The sequence below is a fragment of the Lichenostomus cassidix genome, chromosome 20, assembly GCF_008360975.1.
Source record: "Lichenostomus cassidix isolate B80296 chromosome 20, HeHo_3.0, whole genome shotgun sequence".
Taxonomy (NCBI): Eukaryota; Metazoa; Chordata; class Aves; order Passeriformes; family Meliphagidae; genus Lichenostomus; species Lichenostomus cassidix.
The window spans coordinates 8192591-8220358 of record NC_139500.1 but is presented as its reverse complement, the minus strand read 5'-3'; the positions used below and the strand labels follow the sequence as shown (position 1 = coordinate 8220358).

The window sequence follows — 27768 nt, the reverse complement described above, 5'->3', positions numbered from 1 at the left end:
TCTTAACAAAAAGGGAGTTTATTAAGCATCACAAGCAACGTAACCTGCTGTTTACGATGAGAACAGTAAATAAATTCCAGGAACCAAGTTACAGCCTATTTTAATTCAATTCTTGTCTGTACTGGCAGGTCAGGGCTACATTTCTGAAAATTTATAGGAAATAAATCACAGAAAGCTCCATTCAAATGAAGCAAAGCATTGTAAATATTAATTAATCAAGTGTGAGGGCCTACAAAGACTGTCCCGAAGTTTCTATGTGTCCTCCTCTTGCAGAGCAATGCATAAGAGCCAGTTTCTTCTTCCAATGCTGTAATACAACATTAAGTGCTTTTGCTTGGAAATCCACGAGGGAATTAGCATTAAAAACAGCTGAGAACAGTCAAGAAGAGGGGAAGAAAACACGGGAGTGTGAGTACAGCCCCATGCATCTCGCTGTGTATATTCAAATGCTTTAGATAGTAAGGGTGGCCAGTTACTGGGGTGAGGGGGTGGACCACGACCCATGGTTGGTGAGCTCTTTCTCGAGCACGATTTTGTCGATGCTGTGATGCTCTCTGCCGTAGCGGAGCGCTGGACGCAGCCCGGTCTGCCCGCACGGAGGAGCGCGGACACCGGGCTGCAGTACCGCGCTGAGGCCGAGAGGCGGCAGCAGCGCAGCGTGCGAGCGGCTCCCGAGCGGGGACCCCGAGCCAGGGTTTGGGGTCGGGGAGAGCTCCGAGGCGGGGTTTTGGCACCCTGTGCCGACAGGTGGGAGCTTTGGAGCAGGGCTGGATGGGCCTGGGCGCCGACTGAAGATCTGAGCTATAGCTTAAAGCTTCGAGGGTCTTTTTGCAGGGGGTTGTTCACGTTCTCCTGCCTGCTTATGCCTTGGGATGATGCTTATGCTTTGGGATGAAGTTTGCAAAGGTCTGCAGGTACAAGCCTGTAGTTCTTGGTGACTGTAAAGTCATTCCCTCATGTTCTAGGGCTATTTCCTGAAGACAGCCTACAAGAAAGATGGAAAGAGTATTTACAAGTACATGTAGCGACAGGGCAAGGCAGGATGGTTTTAAAGTGAAAGACAATAGGTTTATATTAGGTGTTAGGAAGAAATTCTTTAGGGAGTGGATGGTGAGACTGGCACAGGTAGCCCCGTGAAGCTGTGGCTCTTCAACGCCAAGTGCCAGCTTCATTCCAATCCCTTCCAGTAATTTTCACTGTGGTCTTCTGCCGTGAAAATTTAAATTCTCCTAAAACTGCTTTAAATTTGAGTTGGGGAGAAAGAGCATTTATTCAACACAAAGCTTTAATCTTTCTTCTAGGTATCTGTCTTCCCATTTCCCCAGTTACAATTCCTAGGGTAGCATTAATTGAGCCTTACTGAAATTGATCTCTCAGCTTTATAATTTGGACTGTTTTCCCACTTCCTCTTCCATAACCTTGGTCACTTGACAACTATCCACCTGAGATAATAACTTGGTGCCTTGTAGCTTTTAAAGGATTATGCCTCATCACACACAAATATATGTGTATGTATCATACTTCGTGTCACATATACAGACTTGGCTGTACATGTAAGTGAGATACTTTCTTAATCACCAGAGGAAATTTGATTTCTCTTGTTTGGAGATGGAGGCAGTTTTCCATAAGATCTATTTGATTTGATGACTTTAGTTTCATTATGTTTGTCTGGTGTCTTCAACTGCAGCTGCAATAATCTAAAAACCCAGCACGGTATCTTTCTGGTTTAACAAATGCAGGTAAGATTACAAACAGAATCATCTGAAGCAAAGCCAAGATAGACAACAAGTAACAATAGTGGCAGGGTGCAAGTGGGAGACAGAAATAATGAACAATTATCCTCAGTAGTTATCAGAGTTAAGGAGGTTGGAACACTTCCTTGTGTAGGAGATTCAGCTGATACAAAGTTCTGCTAAACATGTTCACAGATCTTTTGTCATGTTATCTTTTAACATTTGCTCTCATTGGCTGCATCCCTGTAACAAACAGATAAGCTTTACATTTCATTTTAACTGAGATGCTGTTAAAGTTACATATGTGCTTTTTTTTTTCTTTAGCAAGGTCGTGGGTTTTTTCCTGTTTTGTTTTGTTCCATTAAAGGAAAGGTCCTAATACATCACTCACCATCATGCACTAGGGGGTTAAAATTTTGGAAATATTAAATACAGCACCTTTGGTTATTAGACAGGTAAGATAATCATCTTACACTCACCTGCAAGACTATTTGTTTTATTCTGTTTTAGTTTTATTCTACTATTTGATAGTCTGTCTCAAACCCTTATATAAATATGCCTAACCCCCAGCACTCTCAGTCCTTAGCTGCCTACAATGTGGATGACATTTAATGAGCTCCAGGAACTGTAGGCCATTATTCAACTACAACCACATGTGTAGCTGAAAGAACAGCGCAGACCCTCTCAAACAAAGCCACTGGTACCTACATTCAGAAACTCCTCTTACAAAAGCCTGTATAGCACTGTTGTTATTATTGGGTAACACTCAATGGAGCAATAGTATACAAAAAAGCACTGGTATATTTACAGTCATTCCAGAAGTTTCATCTCACCGTCCTCCTTCCAAAAGTGTTCATAGCACTGAATTTTGTGACCAAAAAGCCACCAAGAAAACCCAAGTACCCTACATGTTTTAACAAGTGAGTGAGCTAGTTTACACTGATAGCCTCGCACTGGGAATGAGTTCCGCTCAGAGTTTTCACAGAACAGGAGACAAAAGGACAGGCAGTTAATCAATAATATTGCTTAATGCTTTGTACCCTTCACAGACCTGGGTCTCTGAAGGGTACAAAAGGCAATTCCAAAGTCAGCATGTGGTCACCCAGCTAAAAGAACCCAGGAAATCTGATGACTCTCAAGCCGGCATCCTTTGTCCTTGGTTGCACCACAAATAATCCTGGTTGAACTAGCCAGACATACACATCTTAGTACTTGTTAAAATGCAGGTATGAAAAACAAACATGAAAGACTGACAATGAAATCTGCAGGAGAATAAGTGTGACTGACTGAAATCAGTTTTGTTTAGAATAAAATCACCTTCCCCTTCTATACAGTCTCACATTTAGCTTTGCTATGTTCATTTTACATCAGTAGCTGCTCACAGCTGATTGTTTTAATAATTTCAAGAAAATGTAATAGTGTGTGCTTACAGAAGAATGTCAAACTATTTAGGGAAGTGAGGACATGTCAAACTTGAAATGGCTTGTCTTTTTGAGGCAATACTTTTTTCCCCTTTTGCCCAAAGGAAGAGACTTGGCACACTTAAAGTTTCTGCTGTTACACCAGTAACTTCTTATTTCATGGTTCACAAAGAAGAAATAACTGTTACAACAAGCTGGTTTCTCAAAACTAGCCCTGAGTATGAAATTACAGGAAATGTCCTAAACATTTGTGTACAGTGACACATGCACTGCTGTATTAACATGAACAATCTGAACAGAAAGAGGGCCAGGAAAATGAGTATTTCTGTTTACCTGAATATGTGAGATTTAGAGACCCGATTTCAAATACAGAACAGAAATTGCAGGGCTTAAAGCCCTGAAGATTTCAAGGTTTCTCAGAAAGTATTTTACATTGAATTGAAAGAAAAAAGCCAGAATAATTTGCAATAGTCCATGTTGTTTTTGTTATTACCAACAGCAGTGGTTTTAAAATGGTGTGGTATTTGGTAGCAGTGACCTGTTCCTTCTGCGTGTAGCCACTGGGTCATGCCAATGGTCATACTGCTAAATACAAAGGATACACTACTGCAGTTCCATTTATTAAGTCATTTGCTAAAACAAACAATGCCATAGGGAAACCTTTTTTTAGGACAAAAGATCTGACAGTAATATAGTGAGATGAGACTTAGACACACTACATAGAGTGCCAAATGACGGTACCTACCTTGCCACTTTGCCCAGCTATAAAATATGAATTCTACTCACTACAAATACTAAGTTTTAGGGAAGAAAAAAAAAGTTTTTTTGAAAAAAGTCTTCAAGGTAAGCTGATAGTGTTATGGATATTCATGCTATGAAATTATTATGTTTTCAGGGACACAAAATTGATAATATTAAAACATTAACATGTGACCTACCCCTCTTTCACAGTTAGAAGTGGCTTCAGACTTTCAAAAGTAAATCCTGTCCAAAATAGTAAGCTTCTGCTGTTGAACTTGTCTCATGGTTATAAATGACCATTCTCTTACAATGAGAAGCACTTGCCCTCTTGTTAGAGAAGTTTCATTTGCCTGAAAGAAACAAACAAGGCATTGAGACTCACTTAACTCTCTAAAATGAAAATATAGGCTGATGTCTTGCCTTGGTAATACTCCTCAGGAAGTGCTTTTGTTTGATTGCCATGTTTCTGATCTCTCCCCAAATCTTTTTCATTCTTACTCCAGACTCATAGATTGAGTCTAGTGTGGGACCTAAATGGATTATGCTCTGTTTTAGCCATAGTCATGCATTCCACACTGACCAAATGCTTTCCTCCTGGAGGAACTCAAAGCAAGCGCAGGATGTCCTCATAGCTAAGTAAGATGCCAGGTCACTGGTGGCCAGAAATGTCTTCAGTCTGACTTGAAACTGAGCAAAGTTGTGGCTGTGAGTAAAGATGAGCTACAGAGGCAATGAACAGTGCTGGGTTGTACAGAACAGGTTTGGGTAGTTCAGGTTAATTCTGTGCCAGTGACTGAGGAGAAAACCTTCCCCAAACCATGATACAGTAGCCCAGTATACTATGGACAGGACCATATCTTGGCACTCATATATTCCAAACAATTCTCTTTCAGAGTCAACATCAGGCATAGTTACCCACTTTTAATACACAATGAACCCCTAACTATCTAGTTACAGTCCTTCTAATCTTGCAAGTGCCTGTCTGGTTGCCCTTGCTGCAAGAAAACAGAATAAGGAAAGGGATGGAGATGCACGATAGAGCTGCGGGAAGTGCCCAGGAGAAAAGGGACCACTGGTGTGACAGAGCTGTGGAGGCAACCACTGCTTCTGGGAGAGGTATTCCCTATCCTGCAGTAGGTGCCACTCCTGACAGCAGGGTGTATCCCACTTGGCAGCAGGAACAACTGTAGGGATTTTCCAACTCTCTGACGCAAAAAACCCCCGATGGCATCTTGCTGACTCCCCAGCAGCCTCTGTTCTTGGCAGTTTCCTGCTTTGCAGCCTGTTAAGAGTTTCACCAGTCCACTGCCAAGAGAGCTGGAGAATTGTGGAACATTTCCTAAAACATCCTAGTTATGCACAGCCATAGCATGTAGTGCTACATGATTTCCTCCTGAAAGAAGAGAATGCCTAGCCTTGAGTGAAAGGCTATGTGGACAGAGATGGAAACACTCGGTCTCAGGTGAAGTCTTGCTTTAAATTCTCAGCATAGATTCAGTGTTGCCAAAATTTCACCGCTATTCTAGCAGTGCTGATACTGTTGCTGTGTCCAAGGTCACACAACAAACAAGATTTGAAGGATGAAACAGTTGCTTATTACACCAGCAGATGCATCTGGAAAACACAGAAAAGCTATGGACGTGTGATTTCTTACACAAGTCCTTGGTAATTATTCTAGGGAGCATCTTGAATTTCAGTGAAGTTATTGAAATACAGTATTTATATATATGCTGATTTTGTATATATTTGCTCACTATCTCCTCCCTTTTCTTCCTTGGTTTGGTCCTTGATTCTCTTAAAGCTTCCATTTCCTGTATCCCAGATCCTTCTCTCTCTCCTACTCATATCCTGCCTGACCATCCAAAGGCTAGGGATTCCCCCAATACCTCCTTCTGATGACATTGCCTTAAACTTCATTCTCCTCTTCCTCAGTTTTATTCTTCTTGCACTCTAATAAATACCAAACCATCATTCTAGTTCAGTTTTCTCCATCTTTGACTCAACCCTAGTTTCCTTCATTATTTTCATTTTCTCCTCTTGTAGGGGAATATTTCTCGATGAATAAGATATCAGAGTCTCTGCTTTTCTTCTTCCCCATAGCCAAGCTTTCCATCTTTAATTTCTCTCTTTCTCTTTTATCTGAAATGTGTCCATTTTTCATCTTCCTCTTCACTTCCTGCTGTGCTCCATCCCAATTCCTGATCTCCTTAATTCTGCTCCTTAGTCTTTCACAGTTATCTGGCTTCTCTCTAATAACAGTATTTGTGGCTAGCACAGTTTTTCCCATGAGAGGTTTTCTTGTGTTTTGTAAATAAAGATAAAGTTTGGATGTTTTGGAACAGTGTCCCAGAACTTGGGCAGTGCAGGCCTGGCCAATCAGGCCTGGGGGAAGGCTTCTGACTGACCAATCTGGGTGACTTTTGAGAACTCTATAAATGTGATGAAATCAAAACAATAAAGGTCATTCCTTCTTGCCACTGAAAACCGATGCATTCATTACTCTGCTAGCTGCTCAACAGCGACAGTTACCAGCTCCCTGAGCACTCTATTTACAAATCCTGTGCCACTTCATTTGATACACTCCAATTGTCTCCTTTAACTCTATGGATTTCACACATTAGCTTGTTGTGCAGCTTCTCTTCACACAATTTCCAATACACCCCTTTTTTAGCCATCCCCATAGCTAAACATCTTGTTCAGGCTTGTTATTTTATGTCTTATTGTGACATCATTCCTTTGTACAGGATGAACAAACACCATCTTGTGGGCTGAGCTGAGCAAATGCTGAACTAACAAACAAACAAAAATGGCATTAATAAAAAATAGATCAGGAAATACTAAGAATCACTCTCAACAACTGATTAATAGTGTATTTTCCCTGCAGCATCATGTTCAATTCTTGTTCCTTTATATCACAAAAGCATACAGAAGAAACTGAATGAGTTTCAGTCATGTACGACATATCCAAACTATGGTATGCTTGAATGAAAAGAGACAGAAAAGACTGGTATTATGTAATTTGGGGGATTATAGTGTCATAAGACAAGATATTATAGAGAAATACAAAGCGCTGAACAATAAAGTGAAGCGAAAGCCTTGGGTGCCTTTTAATCCTGACAATGTAAGAACCAGTGGATCATAAATGAAGAAAGGGAAGGTTTAGAACATTATTTACACAACTCATAATTAGCATGTGAAACACTTTGCTCTAAGGTATGAAAACTCAATGAAGTTTAATGGATTCTAAAAAGGAGACGGCTTTTCTCGGAAAAAAAAAAAAAAAGATGTGGCTATTTTCAGGTCACTTCTGTAACTTCCCTCTTTTGGGAAACAGGTGATCAAATGTCTGAAGGTGGGACAGACTTTTCCTTCACAAGGTAATAAAAATAGATAGCTGTGGGGTTTCTACATGATGCTTGTGAACTGGCTTACACTAGCAGGTGCAATACTGGACAGACACAGTGCAAACCTCTCTCTTTCTATGCAAAACATTTTATCTCTCCTTTGAAATTTTCAGTTCTTAAGATGAATGTGACACACTGTCTGCAGGCTTGTGTGTCACAGTAGTTAGGAAATTGATAACCTTCATCATAGGACACAATGTGAAGTGTATTCACTGTGGGCAAGTCAGCCACAGCAAGAGAGCAAAACCAAAGCAAATGAGACTGAATCAGCACTGGGTGCAGAAAGCTTCATTTCCCGGCTGAGATGCTCTCTACACCATGCAGCGCAGCATCAGATGCCAAAAATAAGCAATGGGGGGAAAAGTGTCACTGTCACAGCTTTGACATCAAAATAAATGCCCCAAGGGCAGCTCAACTGCACACATGTATTATCCCTGACAAAGGTGCATTCAGGCTGTTCTTAATCTCCACGGAAAAGAAAAAAATTAACATTTTTACAATCTACCCAGAGGGTCTAGCTAAACACTTTTCTTCACTGCCAACATTTTTATGTTTCAGTTCAGTGTCTTCAGTCAAAGACTAAAGTTTTTAACACCATGACTACTCAGCTGGCCTCCTCTTTCTATAACTACTTCTTGTCTTTTTCAAAAATCATCATCTCTCTGCAGTTGCCTCTGTTTTAGACTGATCCAACTGACTTGAACCTTCTAGTTTTTTTAAGCTCTCCATTCTCTGTAGTCTTGACATTATCCAGCTGCGGTTAGCCCTAGGCTATCATAGTGCTTCAGTTGGAGAACACCAACAACAGAAAAGAGCACATTTAAAATGTCAGTGCTCCAAGGCAGCTTTTAATGGCACTTCAGCCATTATGCCCTTCCAGTTTGATGGTGATCCATTGAACCAATGCAGCATTTGTTTTTTTAACAACAAGTTATGCAGTTAACTAATAGGAATCTTGTGTAATCAGTGTTTCCAAAGTGTACTTATGAAAATACCCTGTGGGATCTTGTTGCAAATCCAAGTCAGCATGTGGTGATAGATGACACTTCTTACTTCTCCTCTGCTGGGTTCAGCTGACTTCTTGGCACATCTATGCTGGCTGTTATTCATTTAGATGCTAAGAAGTTAATCTCTTTCAGTAATCTCCAGGAATTTGAATCAAAGTAGTTGATGTCAACTGTAGTTTCTCAGCTCTTTTTCATGCCTCTTGCCCCATTTTATACATAAATACTGTGCTTGCCCATTTCTGATCTTATGAAATTTCCACCCTTCAAGTTCTTCAAGGTAAGCACTAACATTCCAGAGATTGCTTCAGTCTCTTCTCATCATTGTAGATAAGTGAGATGAAGTAATAATGAAGAGACAAAATACCTTCCTCCAGTCTGTGTAAGGAAACAGAAGTTCCTGTATATGGAAGGCAGAAGAGAGAAAGATCTGTTATCAGTTTACTAGCACTGATACGGAAAATGAAGGATTAGCCTGAAAAAAGAAATATTATGAGGCCATTCTGACAAATTCATTTTCTTTGTACCTATAAAATTTCCTGTACGTGCCAATGAAGATATTTTAAAATTTATTGTTCTCTATAGTCAGAAACTAGATGAGTAATCACAATCAATACACAAACTGTAGTCATAATTTGTACTTGCTCCAAAATGAGTGTTTTATTTTATGGGAATGAAGTTTCTCTCTGTGCAGGGAGAGTTACTGCTCAAGATCCACTCATCAAAGCTATTCAATGCTCAGTGGTTTGTCAAGTTACTACTAGTTTACATTTACAGCATTCATGCCATTAGTATAATTCACAGAGACTCTGAGGAGGGGCTGACACATAAGCATTACTGTGGTGATCCCCAGAAAAGGACCAATGAGGCAAATGAAAAGTTCTGGGGTTTTTTTCCAGACTTATGAGTACATTCATAGGGAGGGGACCATATGAAATTGATTATGAATGTATACTTTTATTGCATGAATACTCAACTTTGGATCATACTGGGAAGAGATATTAATTTATACTGACTCAAGAAACATCCCTTGCCGAGTGATGCATCACTGCATGTGAAATTCTGGATTCCAGGTATGCAATTAAATGCTCTGCTTTTCTAAGCATCTCGTCAACCTTCTGGATAAATGGCCTGAATTGCACAAGCTCAATGTCTTAAAACCCATGAGCTAATATAGGGTTACTAGGAAGTTTACATGACCACTGGTATGACTTACCTGCCTCACTCACCTAATGTGAATTATAATTGGTTTGAACATAAGGAGAGGCCTAAAGTTTTCCCTATAAATGCTGCAACACAGCCAGAGCTTGGAGTCTTATCATATAGGTCTAGAGTTGCTCACAACAATACAAAGTCCAAGGCACAGAGGAGCAAAGGAGCATGGCTGGTAAGTTAAAAAAAAAAAGTCTCTTTGTTCATATGGAATGGGAAAGTGAATAATGTACCATGTGTTAGCTTTCTCTGTGGGGTTGTTTCATAAAGGGCTCTGAACTGTTGAAGTACAAAACATTTTGAGAACTATGCATATGTTATTTCAGTCTATTTCTTTCCTAAATTTTCCAAAAGAAAACAAGAAAAGAAGATAATCCATCCATTGCTATATTGAAGTTAAACATTAAAAATATTATAAAATTGCAAATAGAGCAGAAGAAGTTATGGCAAACTGCAAACTTTATTTTAGCATGAAATTTAATGAATCAAAGAGTAGGTCAGGTATGAATGGATCTTGTGTTAATAAGAATGCTTATGCAAAGGATATACTATGGACTAAACTTCTTCCTACAGATCCTGAGTCAGGATCCATTTTTACTATTTTCTTTAAATTAGCTTGAAAGGCAAAGGCACTTTAAAATACAAATAAAGCAAGCAGAAGTCCAGCAGTGAAGTCTTAGAAGGGAAGATATCAAATCAGTATTTTTTAGTAAGATTGGCCATGTACTCTCTTAGGCCTGACTTGCTGGCACCTGTATTAAAACATTTAGAATTATAGAATAGTGTGAGTTGGAAGGGATATTTAAAGGCCATCTGCTCCAGCTCCCCTGCATTTAAGCAGGGACATCTGCAACTAGATCAGGTTGCTCAGGGCTCTATCCACCCTGACCTTGCATTTTTCCAAGAATGGGGCATCTACCACCTCCCTGGGCAACTTGTGCCAATGCCTCACCCCTCTGTGTAAAAAACTTCTTTCTTGTATCTAACCTAAATTGACTTCCTTCAGTTGAAAACCATTACCCCATGTCCTATTGCAACAGGACCTGCTAAAAGTTTGCTCCCATCTTTCTTAGAGGTCCCCTTCATAAATACATGAGTCCTGAGTTTAAGATTATGCTACTTTACCTATTCTAGGTGCATGCTGTGCTACCTTTATGTGACTTAGGCTTGGAAAGCTCAGGAAATTAATAAAAAACAACCATCCTTGGATCAGGGGCTCAAGTGCAGAAATGACATGCATTGCTTTCCCCTCATGTAGTTTAAGAGAGGTACAGTTATCCCATTCTCACAGTTTTAGGAGAAGTGATTGCACAAATGCTTAGAACACAAATGTTTGTCCATATATCTACTACTTTAAACAATTCCTGTTGTCTTGACCTCGTGCCAGCATCCCTCACAGCATCTGCTGTTTGCCTGGCTGATGGTGGTTAGTTAATGACTACCTCAGTGCAGCTGCTAAGTGTGATACCATCTACATGTTTGCTTGTTTAAGAGCAGAACTTAGGCTAGGAGGGAATTGGGTCCATATGACCAGCATAGGGCTGTAGGTTCCCTCATAAATCTCCTCCTCTGAGCAGAGCTTGAATAAATTGCAAAACACAATTTGATAGGTGAAGCTGAAATATTGGACTGGGTAGAAAAATCCTTTCTAACAAAAGAACTATATAGTAATGTGGACAGTTAAAACCTTCATCTACAGCAATGAGAGAAAAAAACTCACAAACCAATTGTTTCTGCATTGTAACACTTCCTTTTAAGCAATGATTTGCCAATAACTAAGAACATTTTAGTAGGGCTCTCTCTGAAAGCTTCCTCTTGAAATTTCAGACAGCAGTCTTTCCTTCTCAACAACAATTTTCTTACTGCATGAAATGCAAGAAGCAATAGTAGCATTTAAAGAACAAAGTGGTATTTGCTGATCATGATCAGCACTTGCTTGTGAAATACCCAAGCCCAGGATCCAAGAAACACCCAAGCCCAGGCTCAGTTGGAGACATTAGAACTGCAGGCAGATGCTCCTCATGGTTCCATGCACAATTTTTTATTTAAAAAACTGTGAGGGTTTGTGTGCAGGTGTGTGTGCACAGAGCTCTTTTCACTCCTCTTCCTCTTTTCCTACTCCTCCCATCCCCTGACACACATCCTGGAGACAGACACACCTTTTTCCCAGGAAATCTTTATGCATTTGTGGACCAGTCTCTAATGGAACTGCCTAAATAGAATCCAGGTTTTGCATAAAGAAAAGGGAAAAGCACTTAAAAGGTTCCTGTAAGTTTGCCTGATTATTTAAAGTGTTTTGATAGTCTGCAGCACCACTATTGCTACTAAGGATTTAACAATTTGTTTCATAGTCTCACACCGAAAATAATTATCTCAGCTTCTTTCAGCTTCTTTCTGTCACTTTTAAGCTTCAGTGTCATTATAATTAAGGCATGAGTGACACCTGCAAGCATCTTGTTTGTGCGTTAGCATTGGGAGTGTCTGCCCGCAGAGTGGGACAACACGCTGGATTCTCAAAGAAATGAGCAGAGCAGGACAGTGATGGGAGCCTGCACAGGAGTATTCTTGGATGATGAGTGTGCAGCAGTAACTGGAAGTTAAAACTTCCAAATAATGTCTTTACTCCATTCCAATGGAAGACATATGCGAATAAGTGGGAGAGCTAGGGAAATACATTTAAATATCATAGGCTACAAATAATAGGTGGTGTGTGACTATGTGGGAGCTGTTGGAAGAGTCCAGCATAGGTTCATCCCTTTCTGTGCACTGCCAGTTTGCCATATTCCTGTGTCCTGGTCCCGTGGAAGCTTTTGAAGGTCACATATTAGTGCATATCACTACTGTGTCACTATCAGCCTCTCTTCTGAATAAGCCATCTCATCTGGAATGAGCTGAGATCTCAAGAGAAGATTTAAGCCCAGCTAACAGGGTACCCTTCTTACACAGACAATATGGAAGGTGATTGTGCCAAGTTCTGCTGTCTTCAGAGTAATGCTATTGGCAAGCTTCAGGAATGATCAGGAACTTCAGGAAGGCTTGAGGCTGCAGCAGGCTGCAAGCTTCCATTCCAAATGCCTCTGCTATTTAAGGCATGTGAGTGGAAGTGGGAGACAGAAAATAAGAACTATATCTTGGACAATATGTAAGGCTCAGAAGAGATCTTGGCCAAATATTTTTCCACATGGACCTGACCACTCTATGTCAGGTGGTTCTAGTCCTGAAAAGTGCTGATGTGACTCAGTCCACACCTCTGTTTCAGGGATGCAGGTATCTCCCTAGTGTGGGTCATAAATACAGCATAGCTGTAGAAAACCACTTGTATTCCTGTATCTAGGATAGCAGGACTGGGGGTTGCTGATGGAATTTCTTGCTTAATTATTCAAAAATGCGACATGATAAGAGATAGAATAATCCAAACTTCTCAGGATACTGAATCACAGAATCACAGAATCATTTAGGTTGAGAAAGACCTGTAAGATCATCGAGTCCACTGAGGCGGTCCCAATGAGTCATGGCCAGGTGGTTGCAGCATGATGCTTTAGGGATATGTTCAAGAAGAGCTGTGCTCAGAAAGAATATAGGAGCAGATAGACTATTACAGATAGTAGTTTCTCATCCTGAACAAAAGCGCTATTATTGATAGGTGACATTTCATAAATATCAAATATCACTGAGGATTCTTATGAAGTTGGTGTGAAAGAAAACACTGCAAAGAAGGAGAGAAAGGAGTATACTGAGGGGGATTTGTCTGTTACCGAATATGTCCTTCACTGTTCAGTGCTGAAACTCTTAATCCTATATATTCATGTCTTTAACAGTTACTGAGGTGAGGGGAAAAAATCTGACTATTACTGGAAAAGGATGTTATGAAATATATGACTGGACCAGTCTGCAAAAGATGATTCTCATATACCTTATTCTGGGTACATGAAACAATATACTAAGATGGCTTATATCTTCAATTTTCTGAGGTTCAAAAGAGTCTTCTCTTGCTATCCACAGAGTTTCAAGTACCTGCCTATGCAATCCTTACATTTACAGCCACCATTCAAGCTCTGCAAACACTACTTGGCGTCCAGGAAGCTGCTTGGGTCAGATGCATTCTGCTTGACTGACTGCGTGTTCTGACTAGTGTTAATATTTCTCATTAATTTAACCCTCATTCTCAACCTTTGCCCATAATCTTTAATCCAAAGGTCCAGTATGTATCATTCATCTGTTTTACAAACAAAGCACACCAGAGGCCCGCAAGGCAACTTAGGCAGAGCTGGGAATAAACACCAGAAGCTGACACAACAGCCACAACTTGTTCTTCCTGACATACTGTCTGCCAGCATAAATGGACTGTTGTTCTTTTTCTTTCAACAGTAATTAACCTTCCTATCAAAGAAAAACGGTTTGCTGTGTATCCAAAAATAGGCTGAAAACTTAAATTTATTCTGAAAATTGTTTGTGTGACATTTAACACACATACTTAAAAGTATGGCTGGGAAAGTGTGTCTTAACATCAGAAAACTCTAATTAAATTCTAAGACATTTGAAATTTAAGAATTAGTCTAATCACTTTAAAATCACAAGTGGGCTTTGCAAGTGATAAAACTACACTCCCTCTTCAGATTAAGTATAATTAATGAACAGAGATTCAATGCAGAAGTCCGAATCATAGCCAGGTAAAAGCTGTTTCAACTAACAACACCTTTTTATACGAAACATGCATAACACATGCCTGTATATGAAATGGGTTGAGCAAGTTCCAATTCTAGATTTTGCAAATGTGATCCAAATCTGAAAACAGAACAATCTGGGCTACTGACTACTGAACCCAGCCAACTAAAATGATGAATTTTGGAAGGTTTATAGCTGTGCCCAGTTCAGCATGATGGGTATCACTGGGAGGCATCTGTAAGATGTGCATTGAGTTAATAAAATTTTACAGATAGTTTCATAAATCAGAATTAGTCTCTCTCTTTCTTATCAGAAAGTGGAGCCACCTGCAAAACATAAGCAAAATTCACTCTCCTTGAAATTGAGTGGAAGACTTTTGTGCATAAATTGGCTTTCCCAGCAGCATGGTCAGAGATGTCTTATGGAAAAATAGCAATGTACCAGGTGAAAGCAATGACAGATACTTTATCACAAGCCACAAATGTACTTACCTGCTGTCACTGTAGTGTGTCATGCAAATATGACATGGAGTGCTTGTCTATTGAACAGAGTTAAACAGCAATTAAATGATAAATGAAAAATTGGTTCTTTCAGTTTGGCCCTGATTGGACCTGGGGCAGAGACAGTATTTTGGTCATTGTTTTGCAATTACTACAATGCAGGCAGAAGAAAAAAAAAGCAGCTCAAGGACAACGATTGATTTAGGGAATTAATTTAAAGAAAAGGTCCCTGTAAATATTGCTCATTAAGTATTTCAAATTTAAAACAGTGTTGTCCAAGAAGGAGTTATGCTATTCCTATAACTTTTATAACAGAAAGAAAAGCCGCTAAATGTTGAAGTTCTTAAAACTTTAAAAACACTTAATAAGCGGCCAGACTGTTAGGAATAAATAATGTTGAAGCTTCAGATGTTAAGTTGCAAGGAAACAAGATCAGGATGTGAGGACTGAGAGAGGAAAAAATTAATAAAAAATGAATCCTCAAGCCCCACTTGTCAGACCAAGGCTGGGTTCAAAGGCAACCACTCAAGATCCACCTCCAGAGGAAATATTGCAAACAGACTTCTATTGCAAAAATAAGTGAAAGGCACCAGTCGTTCCTTGAGCCAGAGGAGGCCATTCAGAGGAAGCTTCAGAAGCTGCATACAGAGGACGTACTGATCAGATATGGGTCAAGGTGAGCAAGGGGGAAGCCCATCCTGTAGTGCTGTTTGTTGTTCCATGCACCATGTCCAGCTCTGTAATGGACACTGAGCGATCACTCCTTCTCTAAGGAGTTTTGGTCCAAGAAAAAAGAGCAAGAAAAAATCCTTCCATCAAGAGTCAGGAGAAGGATTTTCACAGGAATTGCATTTTTTCACTTATTGTGTGCATTGGAAAAGCAAGATATCACAACAAGATTTGGCAGCACAGGTGTATTAACTGATATGATAATGTTGTATTTTGCAAATAGGAAGGGGAAGTCTGCAGCTATTTGATGTTATCAGACAAGTGAAAATGAGAGACTGACAAATCTGACATAAAAAAAAGAAGCAAAGCAGAACTTTGGGAATGTATCATTGCAAAGGCTGAGGAAGGCTACAATGAGCAGAGAAGGCTGAAACCTGATGTTAAAACAGAGAGGATACAAAAACTGGGGGACTGGGGTTTTTTTGGCAGTTGCTTTATTGCTGTGGTGGATTTTTTGCTCACATGCTAATATTTACAGATATGCTAATATATATAGATATTTATAGAACAGTTTAATAATTATTATAAATGGTCTCATATTTCTTTTCCAACTCCTACCTTTCTAAAGGCAAAACTCCCTGAGCCCTCAGCTGGTTCTACAATAGAAGTGCTTCACTTCTAAGTTTCTGAGAATTTTTTTTTAATATTAGGTATGTTCCTGGAAAAAATCATGCATGCTTCTTGCCTCAGTACTGTAAAAAAAACCCACATTCTTTTCCATTTGGACTGTGGCTGCCTTGCTAAAACTACCAATATAGTTATTTCAAGGCATGTCTGAACCTGATAAATTTAAGATCATGCTGTAAAAAAACCTTTTCATTAATAAATCTGGTTGAACATAGGATGATGATTTTTTCACTCAATTATGGCAGAAGGTAACAATTTTCCACTCCTAAGCACCACACTCTTACTCCTTCCTATTCTGCCTCTTTGCAGGCAAAGAAAAAAAAATCTTTTTTTCTGTACTTCTGCACTTAATTTATACTGGCAAGCTACCTCCACTAGGTACTAGAAACCCCTCCATGGACTATGACAATGTCAGAGCCAAGCCAATCTCAGGTGCTTATTCTTTGGCCTCTGATTGAAGCCATTATTTCACATGCAAGAGCTTTCCACAGCACATTTTAGTAGTGCTTTCTCTCCAATTCTGCCATCTCTCCTACTGCCAAATGATAGTCCAGTGTCCATTAACATGTTCCTGTTAGGTGCTTCTCACAGTGGCAGCTATGTGACACATAATGGGGCCAGAGACCATATCATGGTTTAAAATACAAAGGCGTTTCTCAGCTCAGTCAGGTTTCTTTATTTCTCATTCAGAGGCATCAAGTCTGTGACTTTGTTAGGATTACACCATGTCAGAATGAATGAGAGCTTGACAGAATTAATGGAGTTCAGCCAGGTTTTTATCCAAGTAACTCACAAATATTCAATTCTCTCGGGTTTCTCTCCTCTTAGATGCCTTTCTGATTTTTCTTTAGTACAGGATATACTACTCCTTCTATATTTAATTATGCTGAAAATCTCTAACAGCCTGTGCAAGATGGAGTCTCTTCCAAATAAAAAAAATGCTCACATATAAATTATTTCTGATTTTGGTGGAAACCTCACATGGGTACCAGTTACCTGTAGAAGGTGATAAGTGATTCTTCAGAGGGTGTTTGTGCTCCTTCCTCTTTGGATGTACCCTCAAGTTTTCTTGCTCTTCTCATTTTTTTCTAGCTGCAACGCAGCCAAGTACCAACTGGCATCTGAAAGAAAATGCAAGAGAACACCACACAAGTAAATTTTCTAGTGAAGAACTAATTGTGAGGAGAGGACAGGCCTTTACTGTCACCTTCAATGGAACAGAACACCCTGAGCAAAACTTAGTATTCATTGCAGAAACAGGTATGGTCCCCACCTTCTTTCACAGAGAGAGTAATGCTGCCTCAGGACATTCTTCTGACCTGATATGCACTACAGAGCAGCAAGAGAATACCTCAGAGCCAACATGCTGATTCACATAGCCATGGAACTGTTTGGCGTGTTTGTTGTATTACTCCTATCTCAGCGAGATGCCGTAGCTTCCTTCAGTTGCCAATTCATGGCACAAAATCATCTGAGGGGAGGGTTACATCCCTGCTGAGTTTGTTGATGACTAAAGCTCTATTTCAGCAAGGTGTGGAAAAAAATTGTGTTTTGTTTTTCTTAAAAGGTCCAAAACCCTCAAAGGCAACCAAGACCCTGGCTGCATTTGGAATCTCCAGCACAGTGAACAAGGAGGGCTGGAGTGCAGTTCTACAGTCCACCAGTTCCAACTCTGTGAGCATCTCTATTTCCAGCCCACATAATGCTGTCATTGGACGCTACAAGCTGAGTGTTCAAAGTGGCAGCTCCTCTCCTGCAAGTCTCGGCACTTTTGTTTTGCTTTTTAACCCTTGGTCTTCAGGTATGAATATGTCAAATTTCCTCTAAAAGAACTAAGTTGCTTTTAGCTTCATTAATATTTGCAGCTTCTCTATATACTATAGGAGCTGAACATTGATGACATCATGTATCAGTGACAAAAAAAATGTGTCTAACAGTTTCTAAGGACCTTCTGGTACATAAAATCAGCTCTGCAGCATGTACACACTGGAGAGCTCATTACCCTAAAAGATAAGGTTCTGCTTTTGACAGAGCTTCCCTAGTTCTGCACGAATTTAGAGGAGTGTGTCTGGCCTCTGTAGAACGAAGAAAAGAGTCATATTTACCATTTCTCACAGATTTGGCAGTGTCATACCTCCATCTTGATTCAGACACCTCCCACCCCTTTCTCTAATTGTAGAAGATCCCAAGTTTCATGATCTGTTTATAGCAGCAAGTACAGCAAAGGGTGGATATCTGCAAGCACTCTTATAGATGGAGAACAAGACTCCTGAGGTTTTGTTTTATTTTGCAAGCTGTATTTGTACATCTCTTTTTGTTTTTCAGGTGATGATGTGTTCATGCCTAACAATGCTGAGTGTGAGGAATATGTGCTAGAAGAGTTTGGCATAATTTTTGCAGGCACTAAAAATCATATCAGCAGCTTTGGATGGAACTTTGGCCAGGTAAATGTAGCACTTAAATGCCAGACATTGTTTTTGCATGAACTGGGTCATTTCCTTTTTCCAATTCATTGCATACATCTCTGAAGAGCAAGATGCTGGTGCTAAAATCAGAACTTGTGCCAATCCTTCTTTCACTGACCAATATGAGGATTTGTAATTTACTAGTCCTAGTTCTGCCTTGGAAGTGCAGCCAGTAGAAATCTTAATGTCCTTACTAAGACTAAGTAGCCTTAGCGTAGTAAAGCACTGTAGCAATGCTGAGAGGCCTCAAGTCCACAGATTCCAAGTTTTTAAAAGCTCTGTGAGTTCTGATCTTCAGAGTTTGTTGTGGCTACATTTTTATATGGTAATGCCTGGCTGAGCTGCAGCACTTCCACCAGTGATTAAAAAAGCCCATTCAGTGCTAACATGGCTCTCTGCATCCTGATTTTTAGTAGAGTAATCTGTGTTTCCAAAACACTAACTGATTTCTGTAACATAGTTTCAAGGAGATATCCTCAATATTTGCCTGGCCATAATGGATCGAAGCTTATACTACCGTCAGGATCCTGTCACTGATGTATCTCACCGACATGACCCCAGATATCTGGGCCGTGTTCTCAGTGCAATGGTAAGCAACTTGTTCAAAAAATTCAAATTACTAAGTGTCCTTTCAAAGTAGTTAATGAAAGTAAATATGAAGACATTTTTTCGAGAATTTTAGGCCCACTGTATGCACCAGACAATATGGGTGGTGAAGTATGGACCAGAGAAACACCTGGGTGGTCATCTGATCTGAGCCTGCTAAAATTATCACCTCTGGAGTAGTTCTGATACTTATCACTTTGATATCCAGTAGTCAAACTGAAAATATATTACAGGGGTGCTTAAAAGACCAGCTCCTTGGAGGTCTTTAGTCCAGCCACCCATTTGAAGTGGAACTACAGTTATAGATCAGCTCAGCCATGGATTTGCCAGGCTGCTTTGAAAATCTCCAAGGAAGGATGTTTTGTGGCCTCTGTGGGTGACTAGTCCAGAGCTGCAATACCCTCCTAATGAGGAATTTTTCTCTTTTGTCAAATATGATTTTCCCAAGCTCCAGCTTTCTGCTGTTGCCTCTCGGTAGATAAAAGAGTAAGGTTAGTTAGAATGCACATTCAAATGGTTGTAAGCTGGTTTTACACACACCCCCCCCACCCTCCTTAACCAGAGGGAACTAGGCCAGTGCTCTCACCTTCTCCCTATAGATTGTGTGCTCCAGGACCCCTGACCATCTAGATGGTGCTCCCTCCTGGGCCCTTTTCAGTGTCTCAACATCCCCTTGAATGGAGAGGCCCAAAACTAGAGACAGGACTCCTGGCACAGTCTTGCTAGGGAGCACTAAAGGGCATTAACAGTCTCCTTCAACCTCCTGGTCACACTTTTCCCAATGTCCCCTACTGTGAGCTTTCCCTTTTTGATGAGGGAGCACTGTTGGCTTGAATTCAATATGGCATTTGCTGTAACTCCCAGGCCCATTTCAGACAGGTTGTAAACTCTTAATTTACCTCATCATAAATTCAGTGAGTATCTTTTTCAGGTCAACGCCAATGATGACCAAGGGGTGGTGCTAGGAAACTGGAGTGGAAAATACGAGGGTGGAAAAAATCCAACCAGCTGGACAGGAAGTGGTGAAATCCTGCAAAGCTGGAAGAAATCAGGATTCAAACCTGTTAAATATGGACAATGTTGGGTTTTTGCAGCAGTATTGACTACAGGTATGTTTTATGTCATGCACTTAGCTGACATTGAACAGATTCTATTAAAAGAAGCACTAATAATACTTCCTATATGGAAATCTTGCAAGACATTACTATGCTGTATGAAAACTGCTTGACATTAGTACTCAAGACATTACTATGCTGTATGAAAATATTGCTTTCTGACTGTGCTTTTCTCTTTATTCTTTAGTGCTTAGATGTCTGGGGATTCCCACTCGGACAATTACAAACTTCAGTTCTGCCCATGACGCAGATGGAAATCTGCGTGTGGATGAGTTTTATGATGCCGATGGAAATCATTTGGAGAGAGGAGCTGACAGCGTATGGTAAGGCTCAATATTTAATAGTAGAACTTATCAATGCCTGGAGTGTCTTCAGGTGCAGAGCACAGATACTACTGACAAATACTTTATCTTTAAAATTGCCTTAAAAACTACTACTACACACACACACAGACACACACACATACACAGGATCAATTAAAAAATACTATAAAATAATACTATGAAACTTGGTGTTTTCACTCTTTCTGAGTTAAACAAAGAATTGTGACACTAATTACAACAGCTAATTGAAGCCAGGTCAGGCAAAGTTACAGTTATGATGCCACAGATGACTTAAAATTTGCAATATTGCAGAGGATGTATCAAACAGTGAGGACTTTTCTGCCCTTGAACATTTATGTCTATTCCACAATGCAATTTTCAGCACCTCTCTAGTTAATACAGTCACAGGGTCAGGGTGGATGTGGAGAGTCCCAAATAAGAATCTGTGCAAATAAAGGCATTTGAGCCATTTAACTATGATAGCTGATTAACAGATGTGAACAGGAAGTCATAAATACATACTAGTAGCTTACTTTGTTCATTCTTGCACACAGGAATTTCCATGTCTGGAATGAAAGCTGGTTTACACGCAATGACTTGGGACCCTCATACAGTGGATGGCAAATTCTGGATGCAACTCCCCAAGAAGAAAGTGGAGGTACAAAGATTTTATTTCAGGAAAATGCTAAAAAATTATAAAGTCAGTCACTTTTAGAGAAAAGTAAAATAATTGTAAAAGCAATTTGTCATCCTGCTCAGAAATAGCTGCAGAAGAAAATACTTTATCCATTGCATTAGAAAAGTTTCAGATCATCCGTGGATGTCAGGAAAGAAACTAGACTTCCAGGAGCAGTTTTTACATCAATTCCTACATTTCCAATGTAGGTATTGAATATTAAGGGAAAATATAAAATCCCTTTATATTATCAAATCAAGTGTCCATTCAGAATAAACACAAGATACATTGGTGACTGACTGGCCTGGTATAAAGGTCTGTGGGGATGAAAGGGTTTGACTGGGACACCAGCACTGGGCAATTCAGGAGTCAGTGATAAATATCTGTCTAATAATCTGCTTACTGTCGAAGACCTGATTATGCCTAAATTCTTTTTCCTTGATGCTGCAGGAATTTATCAGTGTGGTCCTGCCTCACGGCATGCTGTCAAAGAAGGAGAAGTAGATCTGGACTATGACTGCACATTCGTGTATGCAGAAGTGAATGCAGACTGTATGTACTGGAATTATGACTCTGCAACTGGAAAGAAAACATTAATATTCTCTAAGTCTACAGAAATTGGTGACTCCATCAGTACAAAGGCAGTTGGTAGAGATGATCGTGTAGATGTCACCAGTGATTATAAATATGCAGAAGGTAAGTAAAACCACTGGTTCTTCTGATTACACAGCTGATTCATTCCCAAAAGCATATAAACTTTCAGCTAGGAGTCTCTTAGTGGAAAATTTTGTGCATTTATAAAGTAAGAGCAGAATTTATACATGATTTATGCAATTCCTACAGAAAAGGGAAGAAAAAGTACTGAGTAAAAAAAATATTGCCTTGCCCTTTCTGATAGGGAGTTGCTTTGTGGGACCTAAATAAGGCAAGTCCAAATATCTCCAAATAAAGTGCTCACTGTTCCATCTGCCTGTTGCTGACATGCACTGTCTGCCTCTGCTTAGTGAGAATTAGGCTACAGCCCAGTTATTTGTCTGCAGGATGAAATGCCTGTTACACAAACCTAAGCTAAATCAGAACTTTAGCCCAGGAAAAGCAACCCTTTCAAAGGGTTCAAGAGCACGTCACCTTGCCCAACCTTCGGGTCTGATTGTGCCCATGTTGTATTTCTCTTTCTCCTTTGCTCATGAGCAGCTTCTGCTTTCGCTGTTAAACTGTCATTACCTCAAGCCATGAGCCTTCTCCCTTCCCTTGGAAATGGAGAGTGAGGTGCTGGGTGGATGGTTGGCTGCCAGCCAGACTCCACCCACCACACCTTCAGCCTTGCCTTACATATCAGGCCTTTTCTGTAAAGCAAATAGGAATTCACATTCCTAAATGTTACAGCCATAAAAAGGGATTGAAATGGGAAAAGAGAGAAACTTCAGACTTAAGATTTTATGTTAAAAAAGGGTCATTAGAAGGACAGCGATATTACAGACTGCAATCCAGAAAATGAGGTATGGCTGTTGAAAACAGAGGGTCTGTTTACCTGTAAGCACAGACACTACATTCTGCTAGCTTGTCTCTAGCAGCCATGCAAAATAAGAGATGCACATTAACTGTTCAGGATAATTTTCATGGTTCTCCCTGACAGGCTCTGCAAAAGAAAGAGATATTTTTAAAAAAGCTCGTAAGAAGTTAGGACTTGAGGATAAATTTGATCCTACGGCACCGACACCAGAGGAGATTGAAAAGAAGCCTGACATTTCAGGGAAATTCAAGGTGGCTGGCTCTTTACAAGTTGGCCAAGATCTCAACCTATTTCTGGTTCTTGAAAATTTACAATCTGATGCTAAGACTGTAAATGTAAATATGACTGCATGGAGTACTCTGTATACTAGAAGACCAGTTAATGAGATCTGGAAGGACTCCATATCTGTCACTCTGGCTCCTAAGGAAGGTAATTTTTCAAATAACTTTTAATCATAATGGCTTTATCAGTAAATGGGCATTTGAGGCTGGTCAGCTTGGGAGAAAAAGTTCTAACAAATTGCAGTCTTAAATCCCTACATAGAAAAGGCTGAGAAAAATATTACATTGCACATACATTAACAAGCCATGTTTCACACTACCATGTCCCCAAGTACTTTTCACATTTTGGAAAATGTTGCCATTAGGAGCCAGGAATAAGAGATATATCAGCATCTCTAAAGTGAGATGAAAGATCATTGAATCACAAGTAATACTGTCTTGTGCTAACTTTAGGCTTCAAGTCATTAGTGAGAAGCAGAAAAAATATTTCATTTCTTTAATATGTAATTTAACTCCCGGAGAGGCACCAGTAAACTTCTTAAACTTCAGCCGTTACATCTTTCAGAGCAATTGGGAGGAAAACAAGCCAGGCAGTACAGTAGTGGTGAGTGGAGAAGGGATTACACTGAAGAAACCACTATCTATCTAAAGCAAACTGTTAGATTTGCATGAATTAACTTTGGCAGTGATGGCTGAAGGCCCTCCTAGTCCTAGTCACAGCATAAAAGGAAAATACTAACATTAGATATGAAACTCTGTGGGCTTGTAAAAGCGTGTACCAATCCCTTATTTTCACCCCTTCCAGAAAAACAATTTCCCATTAAGATAAAGTATCCTGAATACCAGCAGCGGTTAACTACAGACAAAACAATCCAGGTCACAGCTTTATGTCATGTAGAAGATGGTATTCAAGTGCTTGTGCAAAGAAACATCATCCTGGACAATCCTGCCATCAACATACAGGTAAATTCCCTTTGCTGTAACTGCAGTGGCAGAGAAAAGGGAAATGAGCTCTTTATAAGCCCTTTCTTCCCTGAAACAAATGTTCTGCTCACATTCTGCCATGGTCCATCATAGCATCTCATATCTCCTCCTCTGACACCTGAAAAGGCTCAGACAGAAAACAATGAGAGCCTGGCCTCACAAGCATTTTCTTTGCACAGGTACTTGGTGAAGCAAAAGTGAATAAAGAGGTGGTTGTGGAAGTGGTATTTTCCAATCCTATTGATGCGGAGGTGAAGGACTGTGTGCTGCAGGTAGAAGGCAGTGACCTGGTCCGAGGAATCCTGGAGTTACGGTAAGTATGAGAAATGTCTCCTTTCTGCTATTAAAGGTACAAGAGCAAGAATGTGGGCATGGATGAGCTGGAACTGGACTGTAGGAGGAGACATAATTTTCTTCTTGCTGTAACTTGGGAGGCCACTCGAGGTACATCTCATAACAAAGCAAACAGCAATGAACCAGCTCTTCATCTAAGCTGGGCTTTGGCTCCATGGCTTGGGAGGTCAAATAATTGCTGTCATAATTGGACAGAACTTGTTTTCCTGCCTATCTAGCAGGACCACACAGTTCCAGCAAAAAAAATTCATGCTTACCCAAGCTGTAAATGTTGCTGAGGCTGTCTATCCTGCTGTAGGCCAGACAGGTTGCACCTTCTTGTTCTGATCAAAGGGCCAACAATAGGATACACAACTATTTCTGTCCATACTTACCCAAATTACAACATATATCAACCAGGCTATTTTTTTCACTTTCTTAAATGGACTGCAGGTGCCAATCTGGGTGCTCAGTATTCTAAACAGATTGTATTTATATCTGGCAGGTAGAAATACATGTAAAAAGCAGATAAACCAGTCTCAGCTTTGGGAACAAAAAATAATACTGCTTAGACACAGCTGTGATCTCAAACACAGAGGGTGGGACCTCTGAAAAGCACAAATCCAAGTCTGCTCCATGCTCAGCTTTCCCAGACACAGCAGGTCACAGTTTATGGAGAATAGTTTGCGCAGAACAGACTAAGCCATGACAAGCAGCTTTTTCCAAAATGAGAGATATACTAATTTTCAAGCTCTGCTTTCAGAACTCTACAAAATAACTATTTTAGGAGATTAATAAACAGAGTCAAGAAACCATTTGATGATATTGAGATAGTGATTGAGAAAACTAGAATAAAATAGGTTCCTTTTACTATACATACCAGGTTCCCTTTATCTGCTTTGGTGATTTTGCATCTTGTCCTGCTGTTTTTCCTTCAGTATTTCATACCTGAAACAGAAAGGCTAAATTTTCAGACTGTCCTTCATTTTGTACAAACAAGAAATTGCACAAAAATTTCAACATATCCTCACAAATGCAGTTATTTCTGAAAAATACTAGGGAACATGTGAACATGCTCGAACTGAATACACAGACAAACACAAACAAACAAACAAACAAACACTGAAACTCAACATTGCTATTTGCACTTGAGCAATTAGGAATGTTCCATCCCATAATTTATATGCTCTCCTGAGGGAATTGCCAGCTTCATGTTGTCTATCCCATACAATTTTATCCTCAGGTAAGACAAGACAATATGACAGGGCAAGGGCAAAATATTAACAGGAGTTTCCAAGAATTAGAAAATACACTGGTGTAAAACATTTTAACTTCCATTCAGAATTTCTTCCTCTGTAAACACTGAGGTTTTCTTGGTGCTATAATCTGTTCTAACTCAGGAGTTGGTATTAACATTCTTCATGGTTTCAGATTATTCTTTTTCAATGATTCAGTGATGTGTCTTACACTCTCTGTTCTGCATGAAGTCTTATCTCACATATTATTATGTCCCCCTTTGTGGCCTTATCTGGGTTACTGCCGAGTGAATTTGTGAGAGACCTCAATGTATGGATTTGAATCTTTAAATACTTATCAGATACCCAAGTCATGTGTGGTCCTTTCATTACCATCTTACTTGGAAGTGATAAAAATTTTTATTTAAGGTGAAAGATGATTAGTGAAGAAACCCAAGCATGATGCATAAGCTTGTTTCCAACTTATATTTTCCCTCTGTTTCCTTTTTTTTTTTAGCATACCACCACTGAAAGCCAGTGAGAAATCCAGTACCAAGTTTAAGCTTACCCCTTCTCAGGCGGGTCCCAAACATCTACTTGTTAATTTCTCCTGTGATAAATTTCCAGATATCAAGACCTTTAAGATGGTAAATGTGATTAACTAAAATGAAGATATATAAGAAGTGTATAAACTGAACAAAATGTGATAAGAAATCTTGTATGGATAACAATGAGACAATAAGCAAAACAAATCTTCACTTCCTGTGAACCAACATCATATCACTGCAATTTTACATTGTAATTTTAAATAAACTGAGGAACGGTTCATTCTTTATTTGCTGTTGTGAGTGTCCATGTTATTAAAAAGAACATTTCACATTCTACTTAGAGACTGACTTTTGTCTGGCTTTCTTTGGAATTAATTCCTCCTGGCTCCCGATGTCTCTGCACAAACATTCATAAACTCATTGTTACATATTGAAAGCCTTATCCAGTGGACTTCCACAGCAGTGTTTCTCCTTACTGGAACTGTGATACTGGAATATAGTGAGGATGACTTGCACAGTTGTCTTCTTTGCTACAAACTCTGTCAGGACAATTTTCCTTCCTTTTTTTTTTCTTTTTTCTTTTTCTTTTTTTTTTGTAAGTCACAATGACCAAATGAGGCATAGGAAATGTTCAGCAGGAATTTGGGTGGTGTCCAATTTGAGAGCCATTCAACAAACACCTTGGGGTCATTTCCCAGCTCAACATACATATTTTAGTATGTTGATATTTTGTACTTGCTGAAAGTCCTCTTTGGGAAATAAAGGGAGGGTAATCTTAAGTCTAGGGGTATCCTGACTTGAGAAGAGATAGGAATTCTTCACTATGGATTATGTGTTAGGAAGTCATCTCTTAGATCCAACTTTAGTAAATCAAATTTAAACCCTTCATGGGAGGACTGGTACAGGCTAAATGATGGGTTCCAGTGAACTAGGTGTAGCCCAGTGAGTGACTTGGTTAATGGGCAGTAACTGTGCAGCAGTAAGTCAAGCCATGACTGAAGATGACTGTGTAGGTAGAGTGAATGGAAAGCTAAGCTTCTGCTCTATTGCACTGCTGGGCCAGGAAGCAATAAAATCTTAGCTCTGTGCCCCAGCTTCTGCCACACATCACAGGGTACCTGTGATGTGCCATGGGGACTTCCAGTGTTGAGGAGTGCAAGCTTCAACTGGCTATAAAGCTATTTTGTCCTTGCAGCCTGCAAAATTGCTTTACAAGGGCACCTGCAGTCACCCTGGTTTCCTGCTGCCATCAGATGATGTCAGTAGCAGACCACACTGGACATATAATAGGATGAGCTAGAGGGGCTGTGCAAGGAGCCCACAGTGGCACCTTCTCTTTTCGCCTGATGTTCCTCAAGGCTTGCCAGAGCCAAGAGCTCTCACTGTGTAAATCACAGATTCATAAAATGGTTTAGGTTGGATGGGATCTCAAAGATAAACTACTTCCAACCCCCTGGCATGGGCAGGAGCTCTTTTCACTAGACCAGGTTGCTCAGAGCCCCATCCAAGCTGGCCTGGAACACTTCCAGGGATGGGGCAGCCGCAGTTTCTCTGGACAACCTGTGCCAGTGGCCCACCACTCTCACAGGGAAGAATTTCTTCTTAATATCCAATCTAAACCTACTCTGTGTCTATTTGAAGCCATTCCCCATT

The 27768-nt window shown here is 40.0% G+C and overlaps 1 protein-coding gene and 1 long non-coding RNA gene across 4 annotated transcripts; one reads left to right on the top strand and one right to left on the bottom strand.

Annotated features, from left to right (window-relative positions):
- On the bottom strand, positions 1–26090 carry LOC146428758 (uncharacterized). The gene is made up of 5 exons (XR_014856007.1): positions 25213–26090; positions 17033–17157; positions 8295–8703; positions 4093–4245; positions 1–985 (listed from the first exon to the last, which is right to left on the bottom strand). It is a non-coding gene; the product is annotated as an uncharacterized LOC146428758 (long non-coding RNA).
- LOC146428757 (protein-glutamine gamma-glutamyltransferase E-like) lies at positions 255–26451 on the top strand. Of its 3 annotated transcripts, none has more exons than XM_085079292.1 (13): positions 255–408; positions 17129–17296; positions 17604–17837; positions 18362–18480; positions 18962–19090; positions 20039–20216; positions 20410–20545; positions 21100–21203; positions 21672–21917; positions 22858–23163; positions 23821–23978; positions 24179–24312; positions 26085–26451. In XM_085079292.1, exons 1-13 carry the CDS (start codon positions 255–257, stop codon positions 26230–26232), a joined length of 2214 nt encoding a protein of 737 aa, XP_084935418.1. In that variant the 3' UTR covers positions 26233–26451. The 3 variants fall into 3 exon arrangements, with proteins under 3 accessions (XP_084935418.1, XP_084935420.1, XP_084935419.1); XM_085079294.1 differs by lacking the exon at positions 255–408 and adding an exon at positions 9579–9690; XM_085079293.1 differs by lacking the exon at positions 255–408 and adding an exon at positions 14981–15356.
- The last annotated feature ends 1317 nt before the right edge of the window (positions 26452–27768 follow it).

Excerpts from the sequence above, each read along its gene's own strand:
- LOC146428757 (XM_085079292.1), top strand. The coding sequence starts at position 255 with ATGTGTCCTCCTCTTGCAGAGCAATGCATAAGAGCCAGTTTCTTCTTC. Across the intron at positions 17,838-18,361 it reads TTTTAACCCTTGGTCTTCAG|GTGATGATGTGTTCATGCCT; the intron begins GTATGAATATGT and ends TTTGTTTTTCAG. Across the intron at positions 24,313-26,084 it reads CGAGGAATCCTGGAGTTACG|CATACCACCACTGAAAGCCA; the intron begins GTAAGTATGAGA and ends TTTTTTTTTTAG.